The sequence below is a fragment of the Sus scrofa genome, chromosome 7 (genome assembly GCF_000003025.6).
Source record: "Sus scrofa isolate TJ Tabasco breed Duroc chromosome 7, Sscrofa11.1, whole genome shotgun sequence".
In the NCBI taxonomy this organism is placed as follows: domain Eukaryota; kingdom Metazoa; phylum Chordata; class Mammalia; order Artiodactyla; family Suidae; genus Sus; species Sus scrofa.
In genome coordinates, this window is record NC_010449.5 from 90,723,809 (window position 1) to 90,744,501 (window position 20,693).

The window sequence follows — 20,693 nt, forward strand, 5'->3', positions numbered from 1 at the left end:
TACATTGATTCAGCTACTTTGAGAAGAGGACCCCCAGCTAGAACATTAGTCCTTAGATAATAATCTTTTTGTAGCTTTTAGGTGAGTAAATATCAGTTGGTTTGTGTATTCTACTTTCTTTAAGCAAATTTCAGTGTTTTTTGGTTCTTATATGTAGAACATTGTTTGAGCCTCCTCAGTCTTCCTCGTTGGACATTTTGGCAATTACTCATATTAATAATATACACTTATTATTTACTATTTAATTTATGATTATGTAACATCCTGAGTATCTTGGTAGATAATGTCTTATAATATGACCAGATTACAATAATGATGAAGATGATAGTAAATAAATTTTAAGATTATCTCTTTGGAAAACAGGTTTAATTTCACTACCTTTCACTTTATTAGAAATCACTTAACTTGCACAGTTAATTCAGAAGTTTCAGTTCAGATAATTCAATTTTTAGTTCAGTTCTGAAAAATAACATAAATCTCTCTTGTGCTTTGAACCATCTGATACTCATAAAATTGCCTACAGTAGCCTTCTTAGGAGTCATTTGGGGTAGAAGTGACACATCTGTGAGGTGTTTAATGCTTACTGCAGAATTGCCCTTCTCAGAATTGACTTTAGTACAAAAATAAAGTACTAATAAAAGGTTTCCTTGACAAGCACATTTCCCCAGTAATTGAAAATGGAGGGGTGGGGGGAAGAATAAGACTCAAACTATTTTGAAAGCTAAAGTTTTTCAGTTTTACAGGACAACATGTGGAGAAAGCTTTCTAAGAATTAGTATCTTGTTAAAGAAAATTAGATGTCTATTTGGTTGAAAGAAAGGTTTAATTTTTTAATATACATAGAATTGGTCATATTTTAGAAACTACCTCATTGTAATCCATTAAATGGCAGTAATACATTTTATCACAAATCTTTGTGATGGTGACTGTAAAGCTTGCTGAATATTTTTTCACACAATTCAATTTTTGAGGATAGAGGAAAAGTTTTTATATTCACTCATTCAATATACTGTTATTGAATGCCTGCTACATTCTGCTATGCTGGGTGCTGTGCTGGAAATAACACAAATCAGATAATAAGGGCATTTCTGATTTCACCACTGTACCATCTTTTTCTGTACCTTCATTTCCCTACCCTAACTTTGAATTTAGAACTTCAGGAAGAATTGGTAATGAGAAAATGCATACCTAAATAATATTTAGCTTGCATGGCATTGGGACTACCTAACAAGAGGCCACATAATTGAACATAACAGTGAGACAACCTAGAAAATAAGAGCAGGTCAGAAAATTTTCATGTCAAAGTCAGGAAGATTAAACATAGTTTTAACTATAAAATAGCTGATTCAAAAAATCAATGCACATTCTGATAAAAGTTACGTCTGAAAGAGAGTTTTGTGATTAAGGTTTTTTTTATATATCTTCTTGGTGTTGCTATTGGCTTATGTATTTATTTAGATTCGGTAATGATAAGAGAACTGTAGGAACAGAAAATCGGAATCAATACTGAGCTAGCTTTGGTGCCCTCTTTAATATGAAGATGTACATTAGAGTCATTCTATAAATAATCTCACATGTAGTTTGCTAGTGTTAAAACAATCAGATCAGTGTGGTACTATAGGAAAAGGTGACCAACGTTCTGCTTTCCTGTTAAGCTGAAGTGAGCATGTTCTCAACAAGATCATACCAAATTCTGATCAGGGGGAGCCATCTCCGTCATGGATTTTTTTTTTTTTTTCAACCCAGGTATTTTTTTTAATCACAAGGTTCTCCTCAAATAGTATGAACCTTGAGATTTCAAGCTCAAGCGTCTGTTTTATTATCTGGCAAACGTGTTGGTGATGGAGCCTTCTAAACTTCTGAGACCCTTACTGTGCTATCATTTCCTTTTTAACAGTGTTTTCTTTTCCCCACTGCAAAACCAGGCTCGGCTTCCCTCGTGTTCATCTACCTATAGTGTATCTGAGGTATACTTTGCACGTGTTTTCTTACATGGTCAACGACATGCTCGCCCTCACCATTTTTCTTATTTTATTTTCCTTTTGCCTTAATTTATTTTGCCTTGCACTTTGCACTTGGCTGAAAGGGATAAGCGTACCAAAGGGGAAAAGTTAGCTGTTCTAGGGGGAAATCTTCTATATTTTCATACAGTACTTTTTTCTGAGTAACTTTTTTTTTTAGCAGTCACTGTGTCACATTGAAATGGTTAAAGTCCAAATAACCAAATTGACTGTTGTCACCACCTTAATTCCTTAAAGATTCCTTTGAAGTGAGTAATTTGTTACTAAACTCATATTGGCTAACAACAAAGATTCCAGTTTGCAGATCTGTGTAGGTCTTCTCTGGTAGCTGATGATTTACACTAAATTAATGATAATCCTGTCCCATTAACCATAGCCTCAGGAAAGCTTCCAAATTGATTATTAAATGGAAAGTTAATATGATTCCTCTATTTTATATAAAATGGAAGATTCACTCCCTTTTAAAAAAATGACTAGGTTACTCAGGAAAATAGTCTCTTTGATAGTTGTATTTGTATAAGATTCTTACAATCTAGAAGAGCTTATTACTCATGAAATTCATATTCTTTTAACAGAATATTTTATATAAATTTTGACCTATGTTCTTTTCCTTTTTAGGGGTTTAATTTCCTGTGCTTACTGTGTTAAAGCATAACATAAGTGGGTTTTCTGGTTGTGTAAACTAGTGTCAGTGAAATATTAACAGACTTTGACTATCCTTTAAGTCTGTTTTTCAAAGAAGGAGCACTGCTAAGTAGCTAAGAGAAAAGAATATATGTACTTTGAAATATGACTAGTAAATAGCAGGACTTTAATAGTCCATGAATTTTAAGATCTTAATTTTTTACTTTGCAGACATAACATATTTCTATGCATATTTACTTTGAGCAGGGTACTATAGCTACTTTGTACAGGCCAGTATTGTCAGCTTAATTCTGACCACAGAAATGTTATCTTAGAATGTCATGAAAAAACCATAAAGATGGCACTATCCAAAATGCCAGATAGTGTATGCAAAACCATAGGCACAATATCGTCTTTTGACTTTAAAACTTTATAAAAAGCTTTGAAAGGAATAGCATAACTAAACCCATAGCCTCACAAAGTTCAATTTATAGAGTCAATAGAATTACAGCTTCTTTAATTTTTTCCTTTGTAAGTTGTAGCTGTTACAGATTTTTTTTCTCTTAAAACTGATTTCATGGAGAATTGATTTCTTCTTGAAATATATATTTGTAGGGAGAAGTAAAGAAAAGCAAGTGAATTACTTGTGCTATCAGCAAAGACTTTTGAAAGAGAGGATTGATATCATTTCACCACCACATTTTCCACAGCTCCTTTCTTAATTCCCCAAGATTATGAATTCCATTGTAAAAAGTATATAACCCATTTCTTTCTGCCACTTCATCCAGGCAATTCTCCATTTCCCATGAGAGTGTTTAAGAAGTCTACCATTGGCATCATCTCCAATCACAGCCTACAGCATCCATCAGGGTATTACTTTCTCTGTGACAGCATGTGTGCAGGAGGGCTCTCAGGTTGGAATGTGGAACGGGCTTCTGGGGGAACAGAATTGTGTATGCTATGGCATTTGCTCCATAGCACTCAGCTTTCTTAAAGGAATTCTGGCTTCATCTGGGTTTGTTTCATTGTGACACATGAGCTTTATTTACTTGTCATAAAGTGTGTTTCTCCCTTTGTCATTTGTGTTAGGTTTCTATATTCCACTCATTACCACATCTCTGTGGACTCCATAGGTGTTGCTTATGTTTATGATACCATAAAGACCAATACTGCAAAGAAATTCTTAGGGTTTGTGTTAGGGTTTCTGTATTCCATTCATTACCACATCTCTGTGGTAGGGTTTGTGTTAGGGTTTCTATATTCCATTCATTACCACATCTCTGTGGACTCCACAGGTGTTGTTTATGTTTATGATACCATAAAGACCAATACTGCAAAGAAATTCTTAGGGATTCTAATATGTATGATAGTCCAGTAGACAGAAATAACCTTCCATTATTGTTTACTATTTCATTTTAAATTGTTAAAATTTTAGATTATAATCCTTAATAATTAGAATTTCAAGAAACATTTTAATGTTTCCATTTTTCATATCGAAGCCTCTTGATGGAACTGTCGGTAAAGTTCATTGCTTATGATAGCATCACTCTAGAAGTAGTCAAACCTTTCATGCTTCAGTCATCTTTATATCATCTTCACTTACCTCCACTGCCGAAGAAATAAGTTCTCCAATCCCTAATGGAGCATATTGGCTTTACCAATTTCATGTCACTGTCTTCTGTGATATTCATGAGACCAAAAAATTAAGACTTGTTCAAAAATAAATCTACCCACAAGATATAAAAGACCATTTCCAGCCTTATTTGGCTGATAAAGCTTCACAAATGTTATTCCATGTAGTTGACAGCCCCTTTGTAAAAAATACAATTCTCTTACTATGTGACAAACTCTGTTTTCAACATCTCATTTATCTTATCCGTATTAATCTTCACTATGGCTCTGTTTGGAGATGATGTTATTGTCACCTTCATTTTACAGATAAAGAAACTGAGGCTCAAAGAATTTAGATATCTTGCCCAAAGTCATAAGAGCTGCCAAGTGAGTGGCACAACATTTTTTTAAAATACTTTGATTTCTACTTTTCAGGAGTTATTAAAAGTCATCAGCTTTTAATAGCATGCAATAGTCTTGTATTTTCACAGTACATATTTACCTGGTTTTGGGTTTTATCTAAAAGAGGATACATATGTATCTATAAGGTATAAAACTTTAATTCAAGAGCTTTTAGAAAGATGACCCTTTATGTAATTTATTAGTCTTATTTTTCTCATATTTAGTTATTTAATAAATATTGAGCACCTACTGTGCCTTATTTAAGTATAATTATAATCTTCTAGTTATTTCCTGATCTTTGGAATTAGCTTCACATTTAAAATGCATACAATATTATGAATGCAGTAAGCTCAGTGGCTCAGGTTATAGACTATTGTTCATCCCTTCATGCTAAGTTTAAAAAACCAAATGAAAATGAAAAATTCACCTTCCAGATTTCTAACTAATCTTTAGTTTTGTTCCAGCAGTGTTCATTTTTTATAATCCTTTGAAAAAATTGCTTTAGAATTCCCTTTCTTTAGATCAAAGCCAGAATTAATACTGTCTTCTGGTAGAAAGAGTGTTCTTTCTGACTTATTTGAAAAGCTAGAGTATACATTAGATATAAATCTTTTATGATTTATAACAGTATATAAACCAAAAAAAAATTTAGTAAACATTGAACCCTTTAAAATATTGTTTTTAATGACTTAGATTTCTTGGTAGCAGGATAGATTCAAATAATTTGAGACTTTGAAGCTAAATTTATTTTTCTTGTTGGGTGGACAGAGAGTGAAATTTAATTTTTACTTGATGCTTAAGAATTTTTAGCTACCTATGGAGTTCCCGTCATGGCTCAGTGGTTAACAAACCTGACTAGCAACCACGAGGATGTGGGTTCAATCCCTGGCCTCGCTCAGTGGATTAAGGATCCCACATTGCTGTGAGCTGTAGTGTAGGTCACATACATGACTCGGGTCCCATGTTGCTGTGGCTGTGGTGTAGGCTGGTGGCTACAGCTCCAATTCCTGATTTAACCCCTACCCTGGGAACCTCCATGTGCCATGGGTGTGGCCCTGAAAAGACAAAAAAAAAAAAAAAAGAACTTTTAGCTGCCTAAAGAAAATATGGCATTTTTAAGTTGTAACAGGCAAAACAGTTGCCCTTTGAACTCTTAACCCACTTGTTAGCACACCAATTATGATCTAAACAAACTTTGATTGACTGACAGTTTGGAGCTTCTGCAAATGGAAGTTTTTAGTTGAATTGTAGATGGGAGACCTATGGAAGGAAAGAAGGGGAGGGAGAAAGCTGGACTTTAACCACTATAGCATTTCCCGTTTCAAAAGGAAAAATACTTTTGAAGGAAAGCAGAAAGGGTTGCACTGGAATGCAGCCCTTGCCTTTTTTCCACATAGTCCTCTATGATAAATAGGCCAGTTGAGCTGCTCACCTGCCAAATGCTCTGTGTGTACTAGGTGTTTGCAGTGGGCTTCAGTAGTGGTGTTTTTTAAAAACCAACAGGACTACAAACTGTTTAAACTAGAAGAAACTATAATAAAATAAAAATTCATAAAATGAATATTCTACATTGTGAGATAATCACATAGATTTTCTACTTTACAAAATCTCACTTAGAAAATCTTTATTGATTGATTTCTTATTTATTTCAATATAGTTGTCTGTGATGTTCCACTTTCCTTTCACTCTTATGAGAATTACATTCACGCTGTTTGTATACAATAGTTGGGAATTTGGAGATTGTATGAAGAGATTTGTTAGAAATATATCTTTTGGAGTTCCCGTCGTGGCGCAGTGGTTAACTAATCCGACTAGGAACCATGAGGTTGCAGGTTCAGTCCCTGCCCTGCTCAGTGGGTAAACGATCCAGCGTTGCCGTGAGCTGTGGTGTAGGTTGCAGACGCGGCTCGGATCCTGCGTTGCTGTGGCTCTGGCGTAGGCTGGCGGCCACAGCTCCGATTAGACCCCTAGCCTGGGAACCTCCATGTGCCGCAGGAGCGGCCCAAGAAATAGCAAAAAGACAAAAAAAAAAAAAAAAAAAAGAAATATATCTTTTGAAAACACTGCAACCTGCTGCTACCAAAGTTTCTTAATTCATGCCTCTTCTTAGAATCTTTAAAAATGAAGTGGAGTTTACAGATTGTTTGAGTGAAAGTAAGAAAATTAAGTACATACTGCTCTCTGACATCCAAATAAGTGACCAGCCATCAAGATAATGGGAAAACATTTGCTTTCTCTTTGACAGAGATATTTGATAAATCTAATCAAAACATCCTTTTAAAAGAATTGGTTGATCATTTTTGACAAAAGACAGTGGGTACTTCTGTCTACTTGGGCATACGTTCTTAAATTTCCATTATAAAAAGATTTTTTAGGAGTTCCCGTCATGGCTCAGTGGTTAACGAATCCAACTAGGAACCATGAGGTTGCAGGTTCGATCCCTGCCCTTGCTCAGTGGGTTAAGGATCGGCGTTGCCGTGAGCTGTGGTGTAGGCTGCAGACGCGGCTCGGATCCTGCGTTGCTGTGGCTCTGGCGTAGGCCGGCGGCCACAGCTCCGATTCAACCCCTAGCCTGGGAACCTCCATGTGCCACGGGAGCGGCCCAAGAAATGGCAAAAAGACAAAAAAAAAAAAAAAAGGATTTTTTTAAACACACTATTGTAGTTGACACTATTGAATTTCTGCTTATCCTCATATAATGCTTTATATATTCTGGTCATTTGAAATGCAAAAGAGGATTGTCAAAGGAAATAAGACATGAGAATTCTAAAGTTTAAGATGAGGAAATATTAATGCACAGATAACAAGTTTAGGAAGTTTCAGAGGTGTCTTAAAACCAAGACATAGGCTATGTATATCTTTGAGAGAGAAAGAAGATCTAGATGTATCTAGATAGATAGATAAACTCTCTTCTTCTTCTGTGGAAATCTAGCTTTATACAAATATATATTAGCTTATTATAGTGTTGTTATCATTTTTCCTATGCAATAGAGAATTTACAAATAACATAGAGATACAAATATTTAGAGCCCAAATTGATGTTGATATATTATAGTTTGAACTAAAGTAGCAAACTTACATTTCCAGCTGCTGTTTGAAAATATTTGTTATGATTTCAAACTTAGTATATCCAACTCTACTGTCTAAATCCCTTCTCTCGAATATGTCCTTACAGTTTCTTAGATCATGTTTTTTTAAAGTTTCACAGCACAGAAATCTTCTAGTTACTTTTTACTCTTCCTTATTTTTCTTCTTTGATAATGTGTTGTTAAATTTTGTCATTTTTGTTATTTCTTCCTTTGAATTATTCTTTCTTCTAATACATACAATGAATTTTGTAGCCAGTTCTACTTTCAGATTCTGGCTTTAGTAAGGCAAGTAATGAATTTGGTGTGGCATATAGCAGGTACCCAGAAAATATTTGGAAATGTTGAGTAACTGTTTAAACAAATAAGTCAATTAACTTTTCTTACATTTATAAAGTTTCCACATGTGAGTATCAGGATGAATTTATAGGTAATTTTTATAAAATCTAATGGAGAACCTGGGACATAGTAAGCATTAAATAAACATAAATTTCTATTTCATTTCTAACTTGGATGTTTAAGCTCTGATCTTCTCAGACTTGGATTATGACAATAGCCAAACAACTGGATTCCCTTTGTATAGTCCTCCTTCCCTCAAATGTCAGACTACTCTTTCTAAGCACTATTTTAATTCCTTTCAAGTCTCTAATCAAAAAACTAAGAGCCTACCTGAGTTGTTGTATCAAGAATAAATGCCTCTCTCTCTCTCCCTTTCAAAGTACTTCATTCTTTGGCCAGCCACTATTTATCTAATATTATTCTCTAGTGACCAGTTCCTCCCAGTTTATGCAGGACTTTCCTCATTTTAGCACTGAAGTGCCATGTCCTGGGAGTGTACCAGTTCTAAAACTGTAAGTTTTATATCCCAGGAACTCCCTCAGTCCTTGGCAAATAAGGACAATTGGCCACTTAACTCCATATCATATACCTACCACACCAGTCAAGGTGGGCCTTGTTATCATATTATGTTCCTTCTTTTCCTTTTGGCCAGTATGTCTGCTTAGTCTGTCTCCCTGAAATGCCCTACTCCATGTCATAGCTCTAATCCATCTTCCTCCAGAAAGCCTCCTCTACCAACTCCCATTATCCTAATTATCCTATCAAGGGAATTTCAATTATGCATATAACCGGTATTATCCTATATTACTTTTCCTCCTGCCTCTTTGACTATTTTTCTATTATTCTACGTGTTGGAGGTCAACTTGACTGACTCCCAGATTTTCTTGATTTCATTTTTCACTTTATATCTGCACTGTCCAAAACAATAACCAGTAGTTCCATATGAATTTTAATTTTAAATTCATTAAAGTTAAATAAACTTTAAAATTGGCTTTCTCAATTGCAACAGCTGTCCTGGAAGTGCTCAGTAGTCATATGTGGCTAATGGCTACCATATTTAAAAGTGCAGACATAGAACATTTTCATCATCATAAAAAGTTATATTAGACAAGATAATCTATTTACTTCTGGGTTGGTCTCATAATCAACCACTATTATTATGATCATCACCATCCACCATCATTATTATTACTTCTGCTTATAATACAGCACTCACTTCAGTCAGAGATCATTCTAGGAGCTTCTCATATATTATCATTACATCACTATTAATAACTATCTTGGCATCAACTCCTATACAGTCTACATCTCTCTCCAGAGTTACAAACACCTTGTAAATAAACCCCCAAATTTGTACCTTCCTCCACTATTTCAATATATGACACTACCTAGTCACTCAGACTAGAAACCAGGAAGTTTTCTTATATCCCCTATAATCAATCAGAACCTACCTCTTAAAGATTCTGCTTCTTCTGTATCTCTAGAATCTATGCCCTTCTCTTCAGAACCAGTTTCACTGATGTTATTGGATTTTTCATCTGGGTTACTAGATTAATATCCAGACTAGTTCCTTTACCCTCATCAGTCAATTTTCACATGCTTACCAGAATTAACTTAAAATATTAATGTAATCACGTCATTCCACTACTTAAAATCTTTCAATGGCTCTCCACAACCCTTAGGAATTGGTGGTTACCTACCTCATCAGTTACTCTTACTACTCCCTATCATAGTTAAAACTAGCTTCATTCATACTTTTCGTCTTTAACCACTTGCTAGAATGAATGAATCCCATCTATGAATTACAATAGCCTTTTTCTCTGACTTTTCCATCTTTTCTTCACCTAAATTATAATTGTCCCTTAAAACTACCCTCATATATCCTAGCTCCAAGAAACCTTTCCTGATAATCCCTCCCACTGTCCCACCCCATCTGAGTTGGGAGCATCTCTTAAATATCCCCATAGCACTTTGTACTAAATTCTATTATAGTACTTATCATAGTGTATTATAATTGTATGTTTTACTTATCTTTCTCTATTGTGAACTCCTAGAGACCAGAAGCTGCTTTCTTTTTAACCTGTAATTCACAGGCTAGATTAGTGTGGGGCAAATAGTAGATAGTAAGTGTAAATTAAATGAATAACATTTAATTATGCCCTTATTGCTATATCTGTAATATCCACTTTGCTATTAAATTATGAAACTTGGTTGGATAAAGACATTGACTCAGCTTCTTTACCCTACCTGGCACACAATACATGTTTAATAAACACCTCTTAGCCAAATTATGAGTTATAATAAAGTCTCAAGTATCCCATTATGTATTTATCAAATATCCCTAAGATTTGTGTACATTTTTCTAATTCCCGAAGTGTATATTAATCTAGGTTGATACTTCTAAAACATTTTAATTCTGCACGGCCTGTCTCCAGTATTACATTTTTAATGGTAAAACTGGTAGCTGGCCCAGTTTTTCTTTAGTGTTGGCATTAAACAATATCAAATAGTTATCTCACTCTCTACAAACTTTAATTCCTTATTGACCTTGGGTGTAATAGGAAGAGTCTCAAACTGCAGAATTAACTTTCTTGCCCTATTGTTGAAACTTGAAGTTTACATAGAGCAATGCAGCAATGCAGCTTTGTTTTCTGTAACCCCAATCAGTCTCCTTGACATCCTGTTTGAAAAACACTGGGAACTAAAAGTCTGTGAAAAGTCACGTTCTCATAAATTCAGTCAGGAACTCATATGGGAATCAGAATTGGTACACAAGCAAAAAAAAATAAAAATAAAAATAAAAAGCTGACATTTATTGTTAAGTCAGTAAGAAGTATTTCTTAGCTTTCAACAAAATTGTCAGAATCTAGTGTTGCTGATAAATAAGTTCTATGTAGGCCTCTGATTAAAGATTATTCATCTAGTACCAAGACACAAAGGGAGTATTGGCAGGCAACTTAAATCAAGAGAAGGATCAACATATAAATTTCTAGTGTTTTTTTTTTTTTTTTTTTTGTTTTTTAAATACAGTCCAGTAGTGAGGGAACTTGACATCAAAGTGATTTTTGCTCCTCACTGGGCTGATGCCCATCATTCTTTATCTTCATGTGCCCTTATGCACCACGGACCATCATTATGTCTCCATTTTTCTTTTTCTTTCTTAATTAATTCAGTTATCTCTTATGTATGGGAGGTAATACCAGTGCATACCTGTGTGGCTTTCTGTAAATTACAAAGGTTTAATGACTATTAAGCAGTTCACGGACACGCCCTGAACTGGTTTATACCCATTGATTTATAGACAAGTTTGCTTTACCACCAATCCTGGTCTAATTTTTAAAGATTCAGGTAAATATTTTCTTGACTACTAGCAATGTAAATGTTCTTTTACTTGATCACAGAAAGATGCATTTGGATACAATGGAATATATAACCTGGTCTTCAGCAAATAAGAATTATCACTCTTCTGTGGTCACCTTTTTTTCCCCCTTGGAAAAGCACTTGCTTTCTCAACCAGAGTTCCTCATCTAAAACAAGGAACAAGAAACGATTTGTGTGGCTGTTTTCTCAAGCCCCTGTGAAGATGGTGCCATACTAGATTCATTAAAAAGAAGTTAATTCATTATATGCAATGGATGTGGTGTGTCAGGGCTTAATTCTCTTCCAGAATTAAGAAAGATATAGTCATTCTTTCTTTGCTTTTGAAGTAGTTCAGTGCTTCTTGAAGCAATTTGCTTTTTAAAGCTATACCTAAAATTTCTTCGTTGGGAATTCTCCCTATTGCCTTATTCTTTGAATACTAAAAATCTCTAAAATCTAAATCTCTCCCTCTTACTAGCTTTGTAATCTTAAGCACTTAAGTTAATTTGTCTGTACTTCATAATTTTATAAAATGAGAATGGTATCATCGTAAGGATTAAATTGCTTAATATAGGTTTGTTCAGTGACTGATATGAATAAGTACCCACTAAATATTGTTATTGTCACTACTGATTGTCATACTAAAGGCCAAAGGTAAAGTTATTTTTTGTTTGAACTAACTCTATCAGGCATATTATATGCTACATTTGTCACACAGTAAAATATGTTTTGCATATGGTTATTATCCACAATCTGACTGAAAAATCAAAGTATTATTTATTAGCTTCACCATTAACTCAGTCCAAGTTTACACTTACACCATTCCTGTCTTGCTTTTTTTTCCTAATCATTGTCAAGTGTATTGCATATGATAAATGAACACATATCCATGTGGCATATTTCTTTTCATTCACCAGTTGACTATCTTCTCCGGTTTTTTTCTTGTCTTTTTCTGCAAAATCACTTTCCTGTTTAATGGCTGAATTATTTATGCACTTGCACCCCACATGAAGATTATGACTAAAAAGAATAGTGCTTTTTATTATAATTATTATTTTAGAGTAGGCAAAAGTTCTCCTTGAACCTCACAGAGTCCATGGTTGGGTCTGAAAATTAAACTGTCAAAAACAGATTAACAGGAAAGAAGCATACAAATTTATATGTTTTACATAACACAAATGTCTTCATAAGGAAATTAAGACCCAAAAAAATATTTAAACCTGAGTGTTACGCTAGGTTTGATAAAGAGTGGACAGTCATGGAGAAATATGATGGGGCTAAATTATGAGCTAAGGGTAGTGAACTGGGAAAAACACCTACTCTTCTTGGTGTCCTTCTATCTTGGAGAACAAAGGCGCTCCTTTCCTCTGGATGTAGGAAGGGAACCTCTCATTTGAGGTTCTTATGACCTTTTTCAGGGGAGAAGAGTGGGAGAAGAGCAAGGGACCTTGCTTCCACCGTTTTCTCATACTTCTTCAGTTTAATTAAATATACTAAGATGCCATATTTTGGGGTAGCATTCCTGAACCTCATCATCTTATCCTTGAACTCCATTATATGTCATACCCTATAAGACTCACTAATTTGTAAGTGGGGCAAAGCAGTTTCCAATGAAAACAACTTTGTAACTGGTTACCAGATTTATAGTCTAGTGCTCAAAATCTTATATAACCTTTAATAAGCTGAAATGGTGCTATGGTTTAACTGAATTGAAGATCACATACACATATATGAATTAATGTAGGAATTTATGCATTATTTGTAACATTATTTCTTGAGAAAATTCTTTCTAACCCTCTAACAAAATCTGGCGTACTCCAAGGCATTTTTACCCTGGCAAATTCTGAATGGCAGCAAGATCTTGCATTGTTTTCTTCTTCCAACAGTTGAAATAGGACTTCTTTAGAATACTCCTTGCAGTGGAATGTACACTATAGTGTAGTGAAAGGGAAACTGGCGGTTTAGGGCAAGGACTTCTCCACAGCATCATCAATCATTGTTTGTTCAATGAATTTATAAGTCGGATTGTTATATCAAGGGCTTATTCCTCTATAGTTAAGTTTCAGTAAGCTTCCTATCGTATGATATTATTATTTCTAATACCTCTTTCTAATGAATTCTGATTTTTTCCAACTTATTAAATGCCTCTTTGTCCTTACTTTCTTGTAAACAAGATGCAGGTCTTTGAGCCACCTGAGCAAAGTAAAATAAATATGACTGAATCAAAAGAGCTGCTCAGTCCTTGAAAAACCTAATTTACCATGAATGCAGCAAACAGGATTTTTTAATCCTGTTAAAATATTAATGATACAACTTTAAAAGAATTGGATTTTGATTATCCTATACGCATTTTGCTTTCCATATGAAAGTTTAGTCAGAGTGCCAAATGGGGATAAAAAACATACCTTGAGCTTTAAAGTCTATAATGGATCTTGATGCCCTAGGTTAATGTAAAAGTCAAAATTGATTTGATACTTGATATTTGATTTCTTGATTGTTTATACTTCTACTTTTGCTAACCCAACCATGGGTCATGATCAGTCATCAAGTGTCTATTGAGCATGGCTTCAGATTTATAAAACCAGTTTGCTTCATAGCTGTTCTATGATTAGAGACTGTATTTAATCCTAAGTATCTTATTATAGATATGTATGCATGGGAAGGACTGAAGAAGGATGTGTTGATGGTTCAGAATAAATCTATCAACAATTAACTGAGAATGATTTCAACAAATACTATATTAAAAGGTTTGAATTTTAGAATTTTTTAAATAACCAAATGTCTGTCATTTGCAATGACAATTTCTTCTTTTTTGCATTTTCAATCATTTTTGTCTTGTTTTTCACATATTCAGTAAAGAATGTAGATAAGCAAAGAGGGGAAAAAATCACCCTTGAACCTTCCCATGTTAATTGCTATTAACATTTAACAGAAGAAAATAAATGAATAGTGAATTGAAGAAAATAAAGGAGAAAGTAGGGAGTTCTGTAGAGAATATAGAGTAAATAAAAATAAAGAAGCATGTATAGAAAGAAGGATTATTATTAAAGAATTCCCTATGTGGAAAATTTTTAAGAACAACTAGTGTATAAGAGATTTAAGAATTGAAAAGCTCTGGTGGATGGGTTTCTGTGAATTTGACCTTATCGTATTCTTCATGTAACAAATGAGCAATGCAAGGCAGAGCAAAACTACCTGAAGCAGCCCTGAGAAGGTTAGAAGGGAATAAATTGGCCAATGGTGAAACTGTCAAGGACAGTGGTTATAATTTAACAGCATCTCAGTCCAACATGTATTTAGTGAAGGAAAAAAATGATGAAAAATGATGTATTGAAAACATTGGCATTGTGTTTATTCTTAAAGAGGGCAGAACAGTATCCAGATGATCCCAAATTCTAAATGTAAAAAATCTAAGCTAAAGTGTTTATGAGTATTAGCAGCCTTGTGTCAATGACCTTTGTTGAATCAGTTTGCTCTTTTTTACCCATTTCTCATTTTTTAGTTATATTTCAAATATATACTAAAAATTATATCTGACAACCAACCAATACATTGTCAACCTCAATAAATATTAAGGTTGGGAGCTCCCACTGTGGTGTAGTGGGTTAATAAACTGGCTTGTCTCTGTGAGGTGCTAGTTTGATAACCAATCCAGCACAGTGGGTTAAGGATCTGGTATTGGCTAAAGCTGTGGTATAGGTCACAGCTACAGCTCAGATTCAATCTCTAGCCCAGAAATTTCCATATGCCTCAAGGTCAGCCAAGATTAAATAAATAAATAAATAAATAAATATTAAGGTTGTTCTTGTTCCCAAAGGAATTTTTCATGGCTGAATCTTAAGATAAGGTTTATATTCAAACTGATATTTCACTGGACTTGGATAAAAAAGAAAACTACAACACTGTGTGTATTAAGACGATATATGTATATAGATATAGATATATTTAAGTCACATTTTTTTAAAATAGCATTTCTTATAAATTTATTTTTTCAATGTGTTAACTATTATTTTAATATTACAATCAACACAAAAACTGAAGTCCATTTACAAGTGACTACAGAGTAGATATTTTATATAATCTTAGAAATCATAGTTATACAGTAGGGGACAAACTCAAAAAAAAAAAAAAAAACTAGAATTCATTAACAGACATAAATTCTATTAATAGGTGCTCCAAGATCAAAAAGTTCTCAGGTATGGGAGTTCCGTTGTGACTCAGGAGTAACGAACCTGACTAGAATCCATGAGGGCGTGGATTTGATCCCTGGCTTCATTCAGTGAGTTAAGGATCCTGTGTTGACATGAGCTATGGTGTAGTTCACAGATGCAGCTCGGATCCCATGTTGCTATGGCTGTGGTGTAAGCTGATTTTATCCCTAGCCCGGGAATTTTCATATGCCGCACATTGAGCCCTAAAAAGCAAAAACATAAAAATAAAAATTCCCAGGTAAAATTGTGAAAGACTTTGAAATAAATGAAAAAGATTGTTGGCTGTCTTGTCTAAGGCATCCTTCTAGGTCATCTCCTCCTTTCATCATCTGAGCTATTGTACAACGTTAAATTGTAGTATATGAATAGTAATGGAAATGACCCTAATCCATAGAAATACACATTGTGTCCAGTTGGAAATGCAATTGATTTTTGTTAGTTGATCTGAAAATTCATTTCAGTGTTCTTGATGGTCCATGTATGTGTGTTCTTTTAACTCTCTTTTGAACCATTTAGAGTATCTTCCTGGTTCTCTCATTAATTAACACTTTAGATAAAATATTTAACACATGTTCACTTTATGTTTGTATGAGAATCATGGGTTTATCTTTTAAAAAAAAAAATTACTTTTAACTCAGTTATCCCTTCTCTGTAAGCTGAAAAAGCTCAGTTTTGATGGCAGTGAATTTTCTGCCTTTCCTCTGATTAAGCCCAGACATCCAAAATTTGAGAATTCAGAGAAAATGGAACAGACACAAATAATGTAAACAGGGGTCTAATAATAATATCAAACATATCTCTTGTCTGTTTGCTTGGTTAGATCATAAGAGGCTTGATTGACAAAATAATATACACCACACATGGCTGCAATGTAAGACTAAAGAATACCTAGCCCTTATATCCAGTCCTCAAAGAAACTTCCTAAGCATTTTCTAAATCACTACACTTACTAATATATATTAGAAATTCCTTTGCCTTTATACATCTTCCCTGTGCCTTATGAATGCTAATTAGGCATTTAGAGGAATAAAAGTTACAACTTTTTCAATTGATGCTATGTTTAAAAAGAAGCAACAGGCCCTGATGGTTTAGTGGATTAAGGATCTGGTATTGGCACTGCTATGACCTAGGTCACTGCTGTGGTTCAATCCCTGACCTGGTAACTTCTGCATGCCATGGGCATAGCCATAAAAAAGAAAAAGAAAAAGAAACCACAGGCCCAAAATGGAGTCACTTGTGCAAGCCCCGTATTAGCAAGCCAAGACTTAATACCTAACCTAACCTAATTGCAGTTTCAGCCTCTCCCAGGAATGTGACCTACAACTAGTCAGTCTGGGATTTCCTGTACAGCACTGGGAAGACAATCCACCTAATGAGACTCCTACCTTCTCTGACCCCACCCCCATCCCCTGCAGCCAGCCAAAGAAGGTAGTCTAGCCTAAAATTTTCCTTTCTTTTGTTGATGTCTTCCTTGTTTCACCACCTTTCTACCTTTAAAAACCTTCCAATTTGTATAGCTTTTCATAGCTCCTCATAGACAGGATGCTGCTTGATTCACGGAATGTTGAATAAAGCCAAGTAGATCTTCAGATTTTCTCAGTTGAGTTTTTTTTTTTAATAGTTATTTCCCCAATACAATTTTTTTTCAGTTGAGTTTTTTTAACCGCAATATAGCAGCCTTTGATTTAGGAAGGAAAATAATGCAGCCATACTCTCGCAGGGTATATTATACTCGGTAGAAGCAGTAGTTTGTTTTGTTTGTTTTAATAAATAAATAAGTTATATAACATGACATTTAAAAATGTATAGGAAAGGAAAATGGTATTTCATCTACCTGAGTGATTTTCTGGGACACTGTGATAAAAGACAGATTAAGGAGACAAAAATAAACAAAGTTTGTTATAATATATGCCTCACGTATATTTGGGAAAGAGGAGGAACTCCCCAAAATAGCTTAAACTACCAGTTTATCATCTTCAAGTAAAGACAAAAGAAAGGTGGGAGCAGGAAGGCCAGTTATGAAAAAGTTATTAGGAAAAGCATGGTAAACAATAATAAGATTTGTTACACAGATTTGAATCAGTGCCTTCTCCATTGAAAAGATTATCTTGTAATTTTAATCATCCTTCTCTTCCAAGTAAAGAACTGAGACCCCAGTATAAATAGAAATTTATTTCATACATGTAAATTTCCCTTATAAATGGATAATTTCTACTCTGTTCTCATAGCTTCTTCCGTGTCTACTGTTCCTCAAAATAATCTCTATACCAAAGAACCACATTTTGGGGTGGCATTTCTGCTACCATTCAAGGAAAACAGAGGTGTATATTGAAACTGGTTAGAAACTCAGTGTTTTGCAGCTCATGTTTAATGAAAAATATTGTGATTTTCCTTCTAAAAGTGTTGGAAATTACAATTACAAATGCTCAATAATTCAAGTTTTTATATTATTGACTATCTCTTGGTCTCTATTTCATAAAAGTTAGTAGTTTTTTTTTAACTTTCTATTCAAATATTTACATATCTTACTTGACCTTATTTATGAGAACTATCAAAATCACAAAAGAAATGAGTCCACATTCCTTACTACAGATCTAGAATATCATCCAGAGGACTGATAATAGTAACAACAATAAACATAGTAATAGCTAAAACTCAAATAATGTTTTCTCTGAGCCAGATATTCTTTTTTTTTTTTTGTCTTTTTGTCTTTTGTTGTTGTTGTTGTTGCTATTTCTTGGGCCGCTCCCGTGGCATATGGAGGTTCCCAGGCTAGGGGTTGAATCGGAGCTGTAGCCACCGGCCTACGCCAGAGCCACAGCAACGCAGGATCCGAGCCGCATCTGCAACCTACACCACAGCTCACGGCAACGCCGGATCGTTAACCCACTGAGCAAGGGCAGGGACCGAACCCGCAACCTCATGGTTCCTAGTCGGATTCGTTAATCACTGCGCCACTACGGGAACTCCCAGATATGCTTCTAAGCAAACACTTTATACATATTATCTTATTTTCTTCACAACAACCCTATAAGATATTTATTGCTGTTATTTTCACTTTACACATACCAAAACAGAGATTGTAACAACCAGTTTTAAAGCTAGTAATGATAGAGCCAAGATTCAAATCCAGTTTGACTCCAGAGTGCTATTCCCAAACTATCTTCCATTGTATCAGTTTTTCTCCATGCCTGCATTCACATGCTTATTTTAAATGGTTATCACTGCCAAGAGAAATAGTTAAGAATAAAAAGGCAGTAAGAATTCAAGGTCTGATTAGGAATGCAGTGGTAGCCATTGGTAAGTTAGAAGGATAAGGTCATCTGTTAGTGTACAGAAAAATGAATTTAGAAGTCAAGACGGCTAAGTTTCATTATTACTTTACTGTTTGATCTAAAGCCAGTAACAATCCCTGCTTTTTCATCTCTAGAATAAGTTAGTCTGTAAAATACGATTATTCATCTGAAGATTGGGAAATTGTGTCATTAATAATTTGAAATCACCACTAGTCAAAAAATACAAATATTTTTGGTTCCAAGGGGCAGTCAGCCCAGGATTTATGAATTTTCTAGAGGTCATTGAAATTGACTCAATTTAGAATTAAAACTTATATAGAACATATATTAAGAATATTCACCATTTATGTTCAAATTAACATTCCTTTGAGTCATGGTGTACTTAGTTATGTTATTAGATATGTTCCACATATTATAGTATTCTCTTTGATAATAAGGATCACACCATGTACCTATAAAGCAGCATAAATAGGCTTTTGATTTTTAATGGCAATTACTTATTTCACCAGCTCTGTAGCCTGCCATAGTTCAGTATCTTTTAGAAGAGGTCAGTATTGAAAAAGAAGATTCTTCATATTTACCTAGGACTAAGAAAGCTAAGTGGAATTTAAGATAGTGGTAATTCCTGTGACAGTGGGAAAACATTCAAGAACAGTCCTCTGGAAAAGATTTATTAAATTGTATTTAATAAATATTGTCTGTGTACCTGCAAAGACTTATGTGATCAACACATGACTGAGTTGCTGAGAACAGTTATAGATACGTATTCGTGTGTGTGTGTGTGTGTGTGTGTGTGTGTGTGTGTGTGTTCACCTCTGGTTAGAGAGTTTTAAATGTGATGACTGTTAAAACAGTTATTTCATTTAATTAATTATCTAAACAAATGGGAAAAGAGCAAGTAATGCAGAAATTTTTTAAGCCTGAGGTCTTTATAGCTTTTTAATAACCATGTTTCTTTTTTTGTTTTGGAGATGGTCTGTCTATTAAATGGGCAATTGCTTATTAATTCAGTACCAATATATAATTTTCTCCAAAAGAGGACTTTTATATGTAGTTTCATAAAGAGCAGCAGATGGAGGTGGTAAAGATTTCTTACAACCATTAAAATCCTAGAGATAAAAGGAAGCTTAGAAGTTACCTAGTTCAGAGTTTTTTAACCTTTTTTCACCTATTGACCCATTTGGGAATCTGGCAAAACCTCCAGACTTCTTTTCAGAAAAAAATTTTTAAATACATAAAGTAAAATATATAGGATTACAAAGAAAACTAAATTGAAATCATTAGCAAAATATCTATTAAAAATTATAATACTGCCTTTTAAAAAATGCTTTAAATAATAAAATCTAGCAGGAAGTCATTAGACTACTATAATTTGAAATCTTGGTGAACATGAACAATATTTAAAATATCCATAATAGAAATAATAGATTCTGCTAATATTACTGTACTTTGTCACCTTAAGCTCATAGTGAAAAAAATGATAAAATTTAATTCAATTTGTGAATATAAAAATTGTTTTTTTCCTCCATCCCAGTGGATGGACCCCCAACTTTTATTCCTGTGTTCTTTCAAGGGGTCCATTAACCTCAGTTAAAACCCCCAGGAGCATCCTCATTTTGCAGATGAAGAAACTAAGTCCCATAGAAATGACAAAACTTGACTGAGGTCATACAACACAGAATTAGATTAATCCTTGCAAGGTTAACCTCAGACTTAACTCAGCTTTTTTTGAAGCTTTACTAT

At 34.2% G+C, this 20,693-nt stretch overlaps 1 protein-coding gene across 22 annotated transcripts in view; it reads left to right on the forward strand.

Annotated features, from left to right (window-relative positions):
- Positions 1–20,693, forward strand: part of GPHN (gephyrin) — a 567,900-nt gene that overhangs the window by 378,083 nt on the left and 169,124 nt on the right. For 11 of the 22 annotated variants that reach the window (XM_021098013.1, XM_021098018.1, XM_021098005.1 and 8 more), the window contains one exon: positions 1,926–1,967. In XM_021098013.1, coding sequence (XP_020953672.1) covers positions 1,926–1,967 — 42 coding nt within the window. 22 annotated transcript variants of the gene reach the window in all.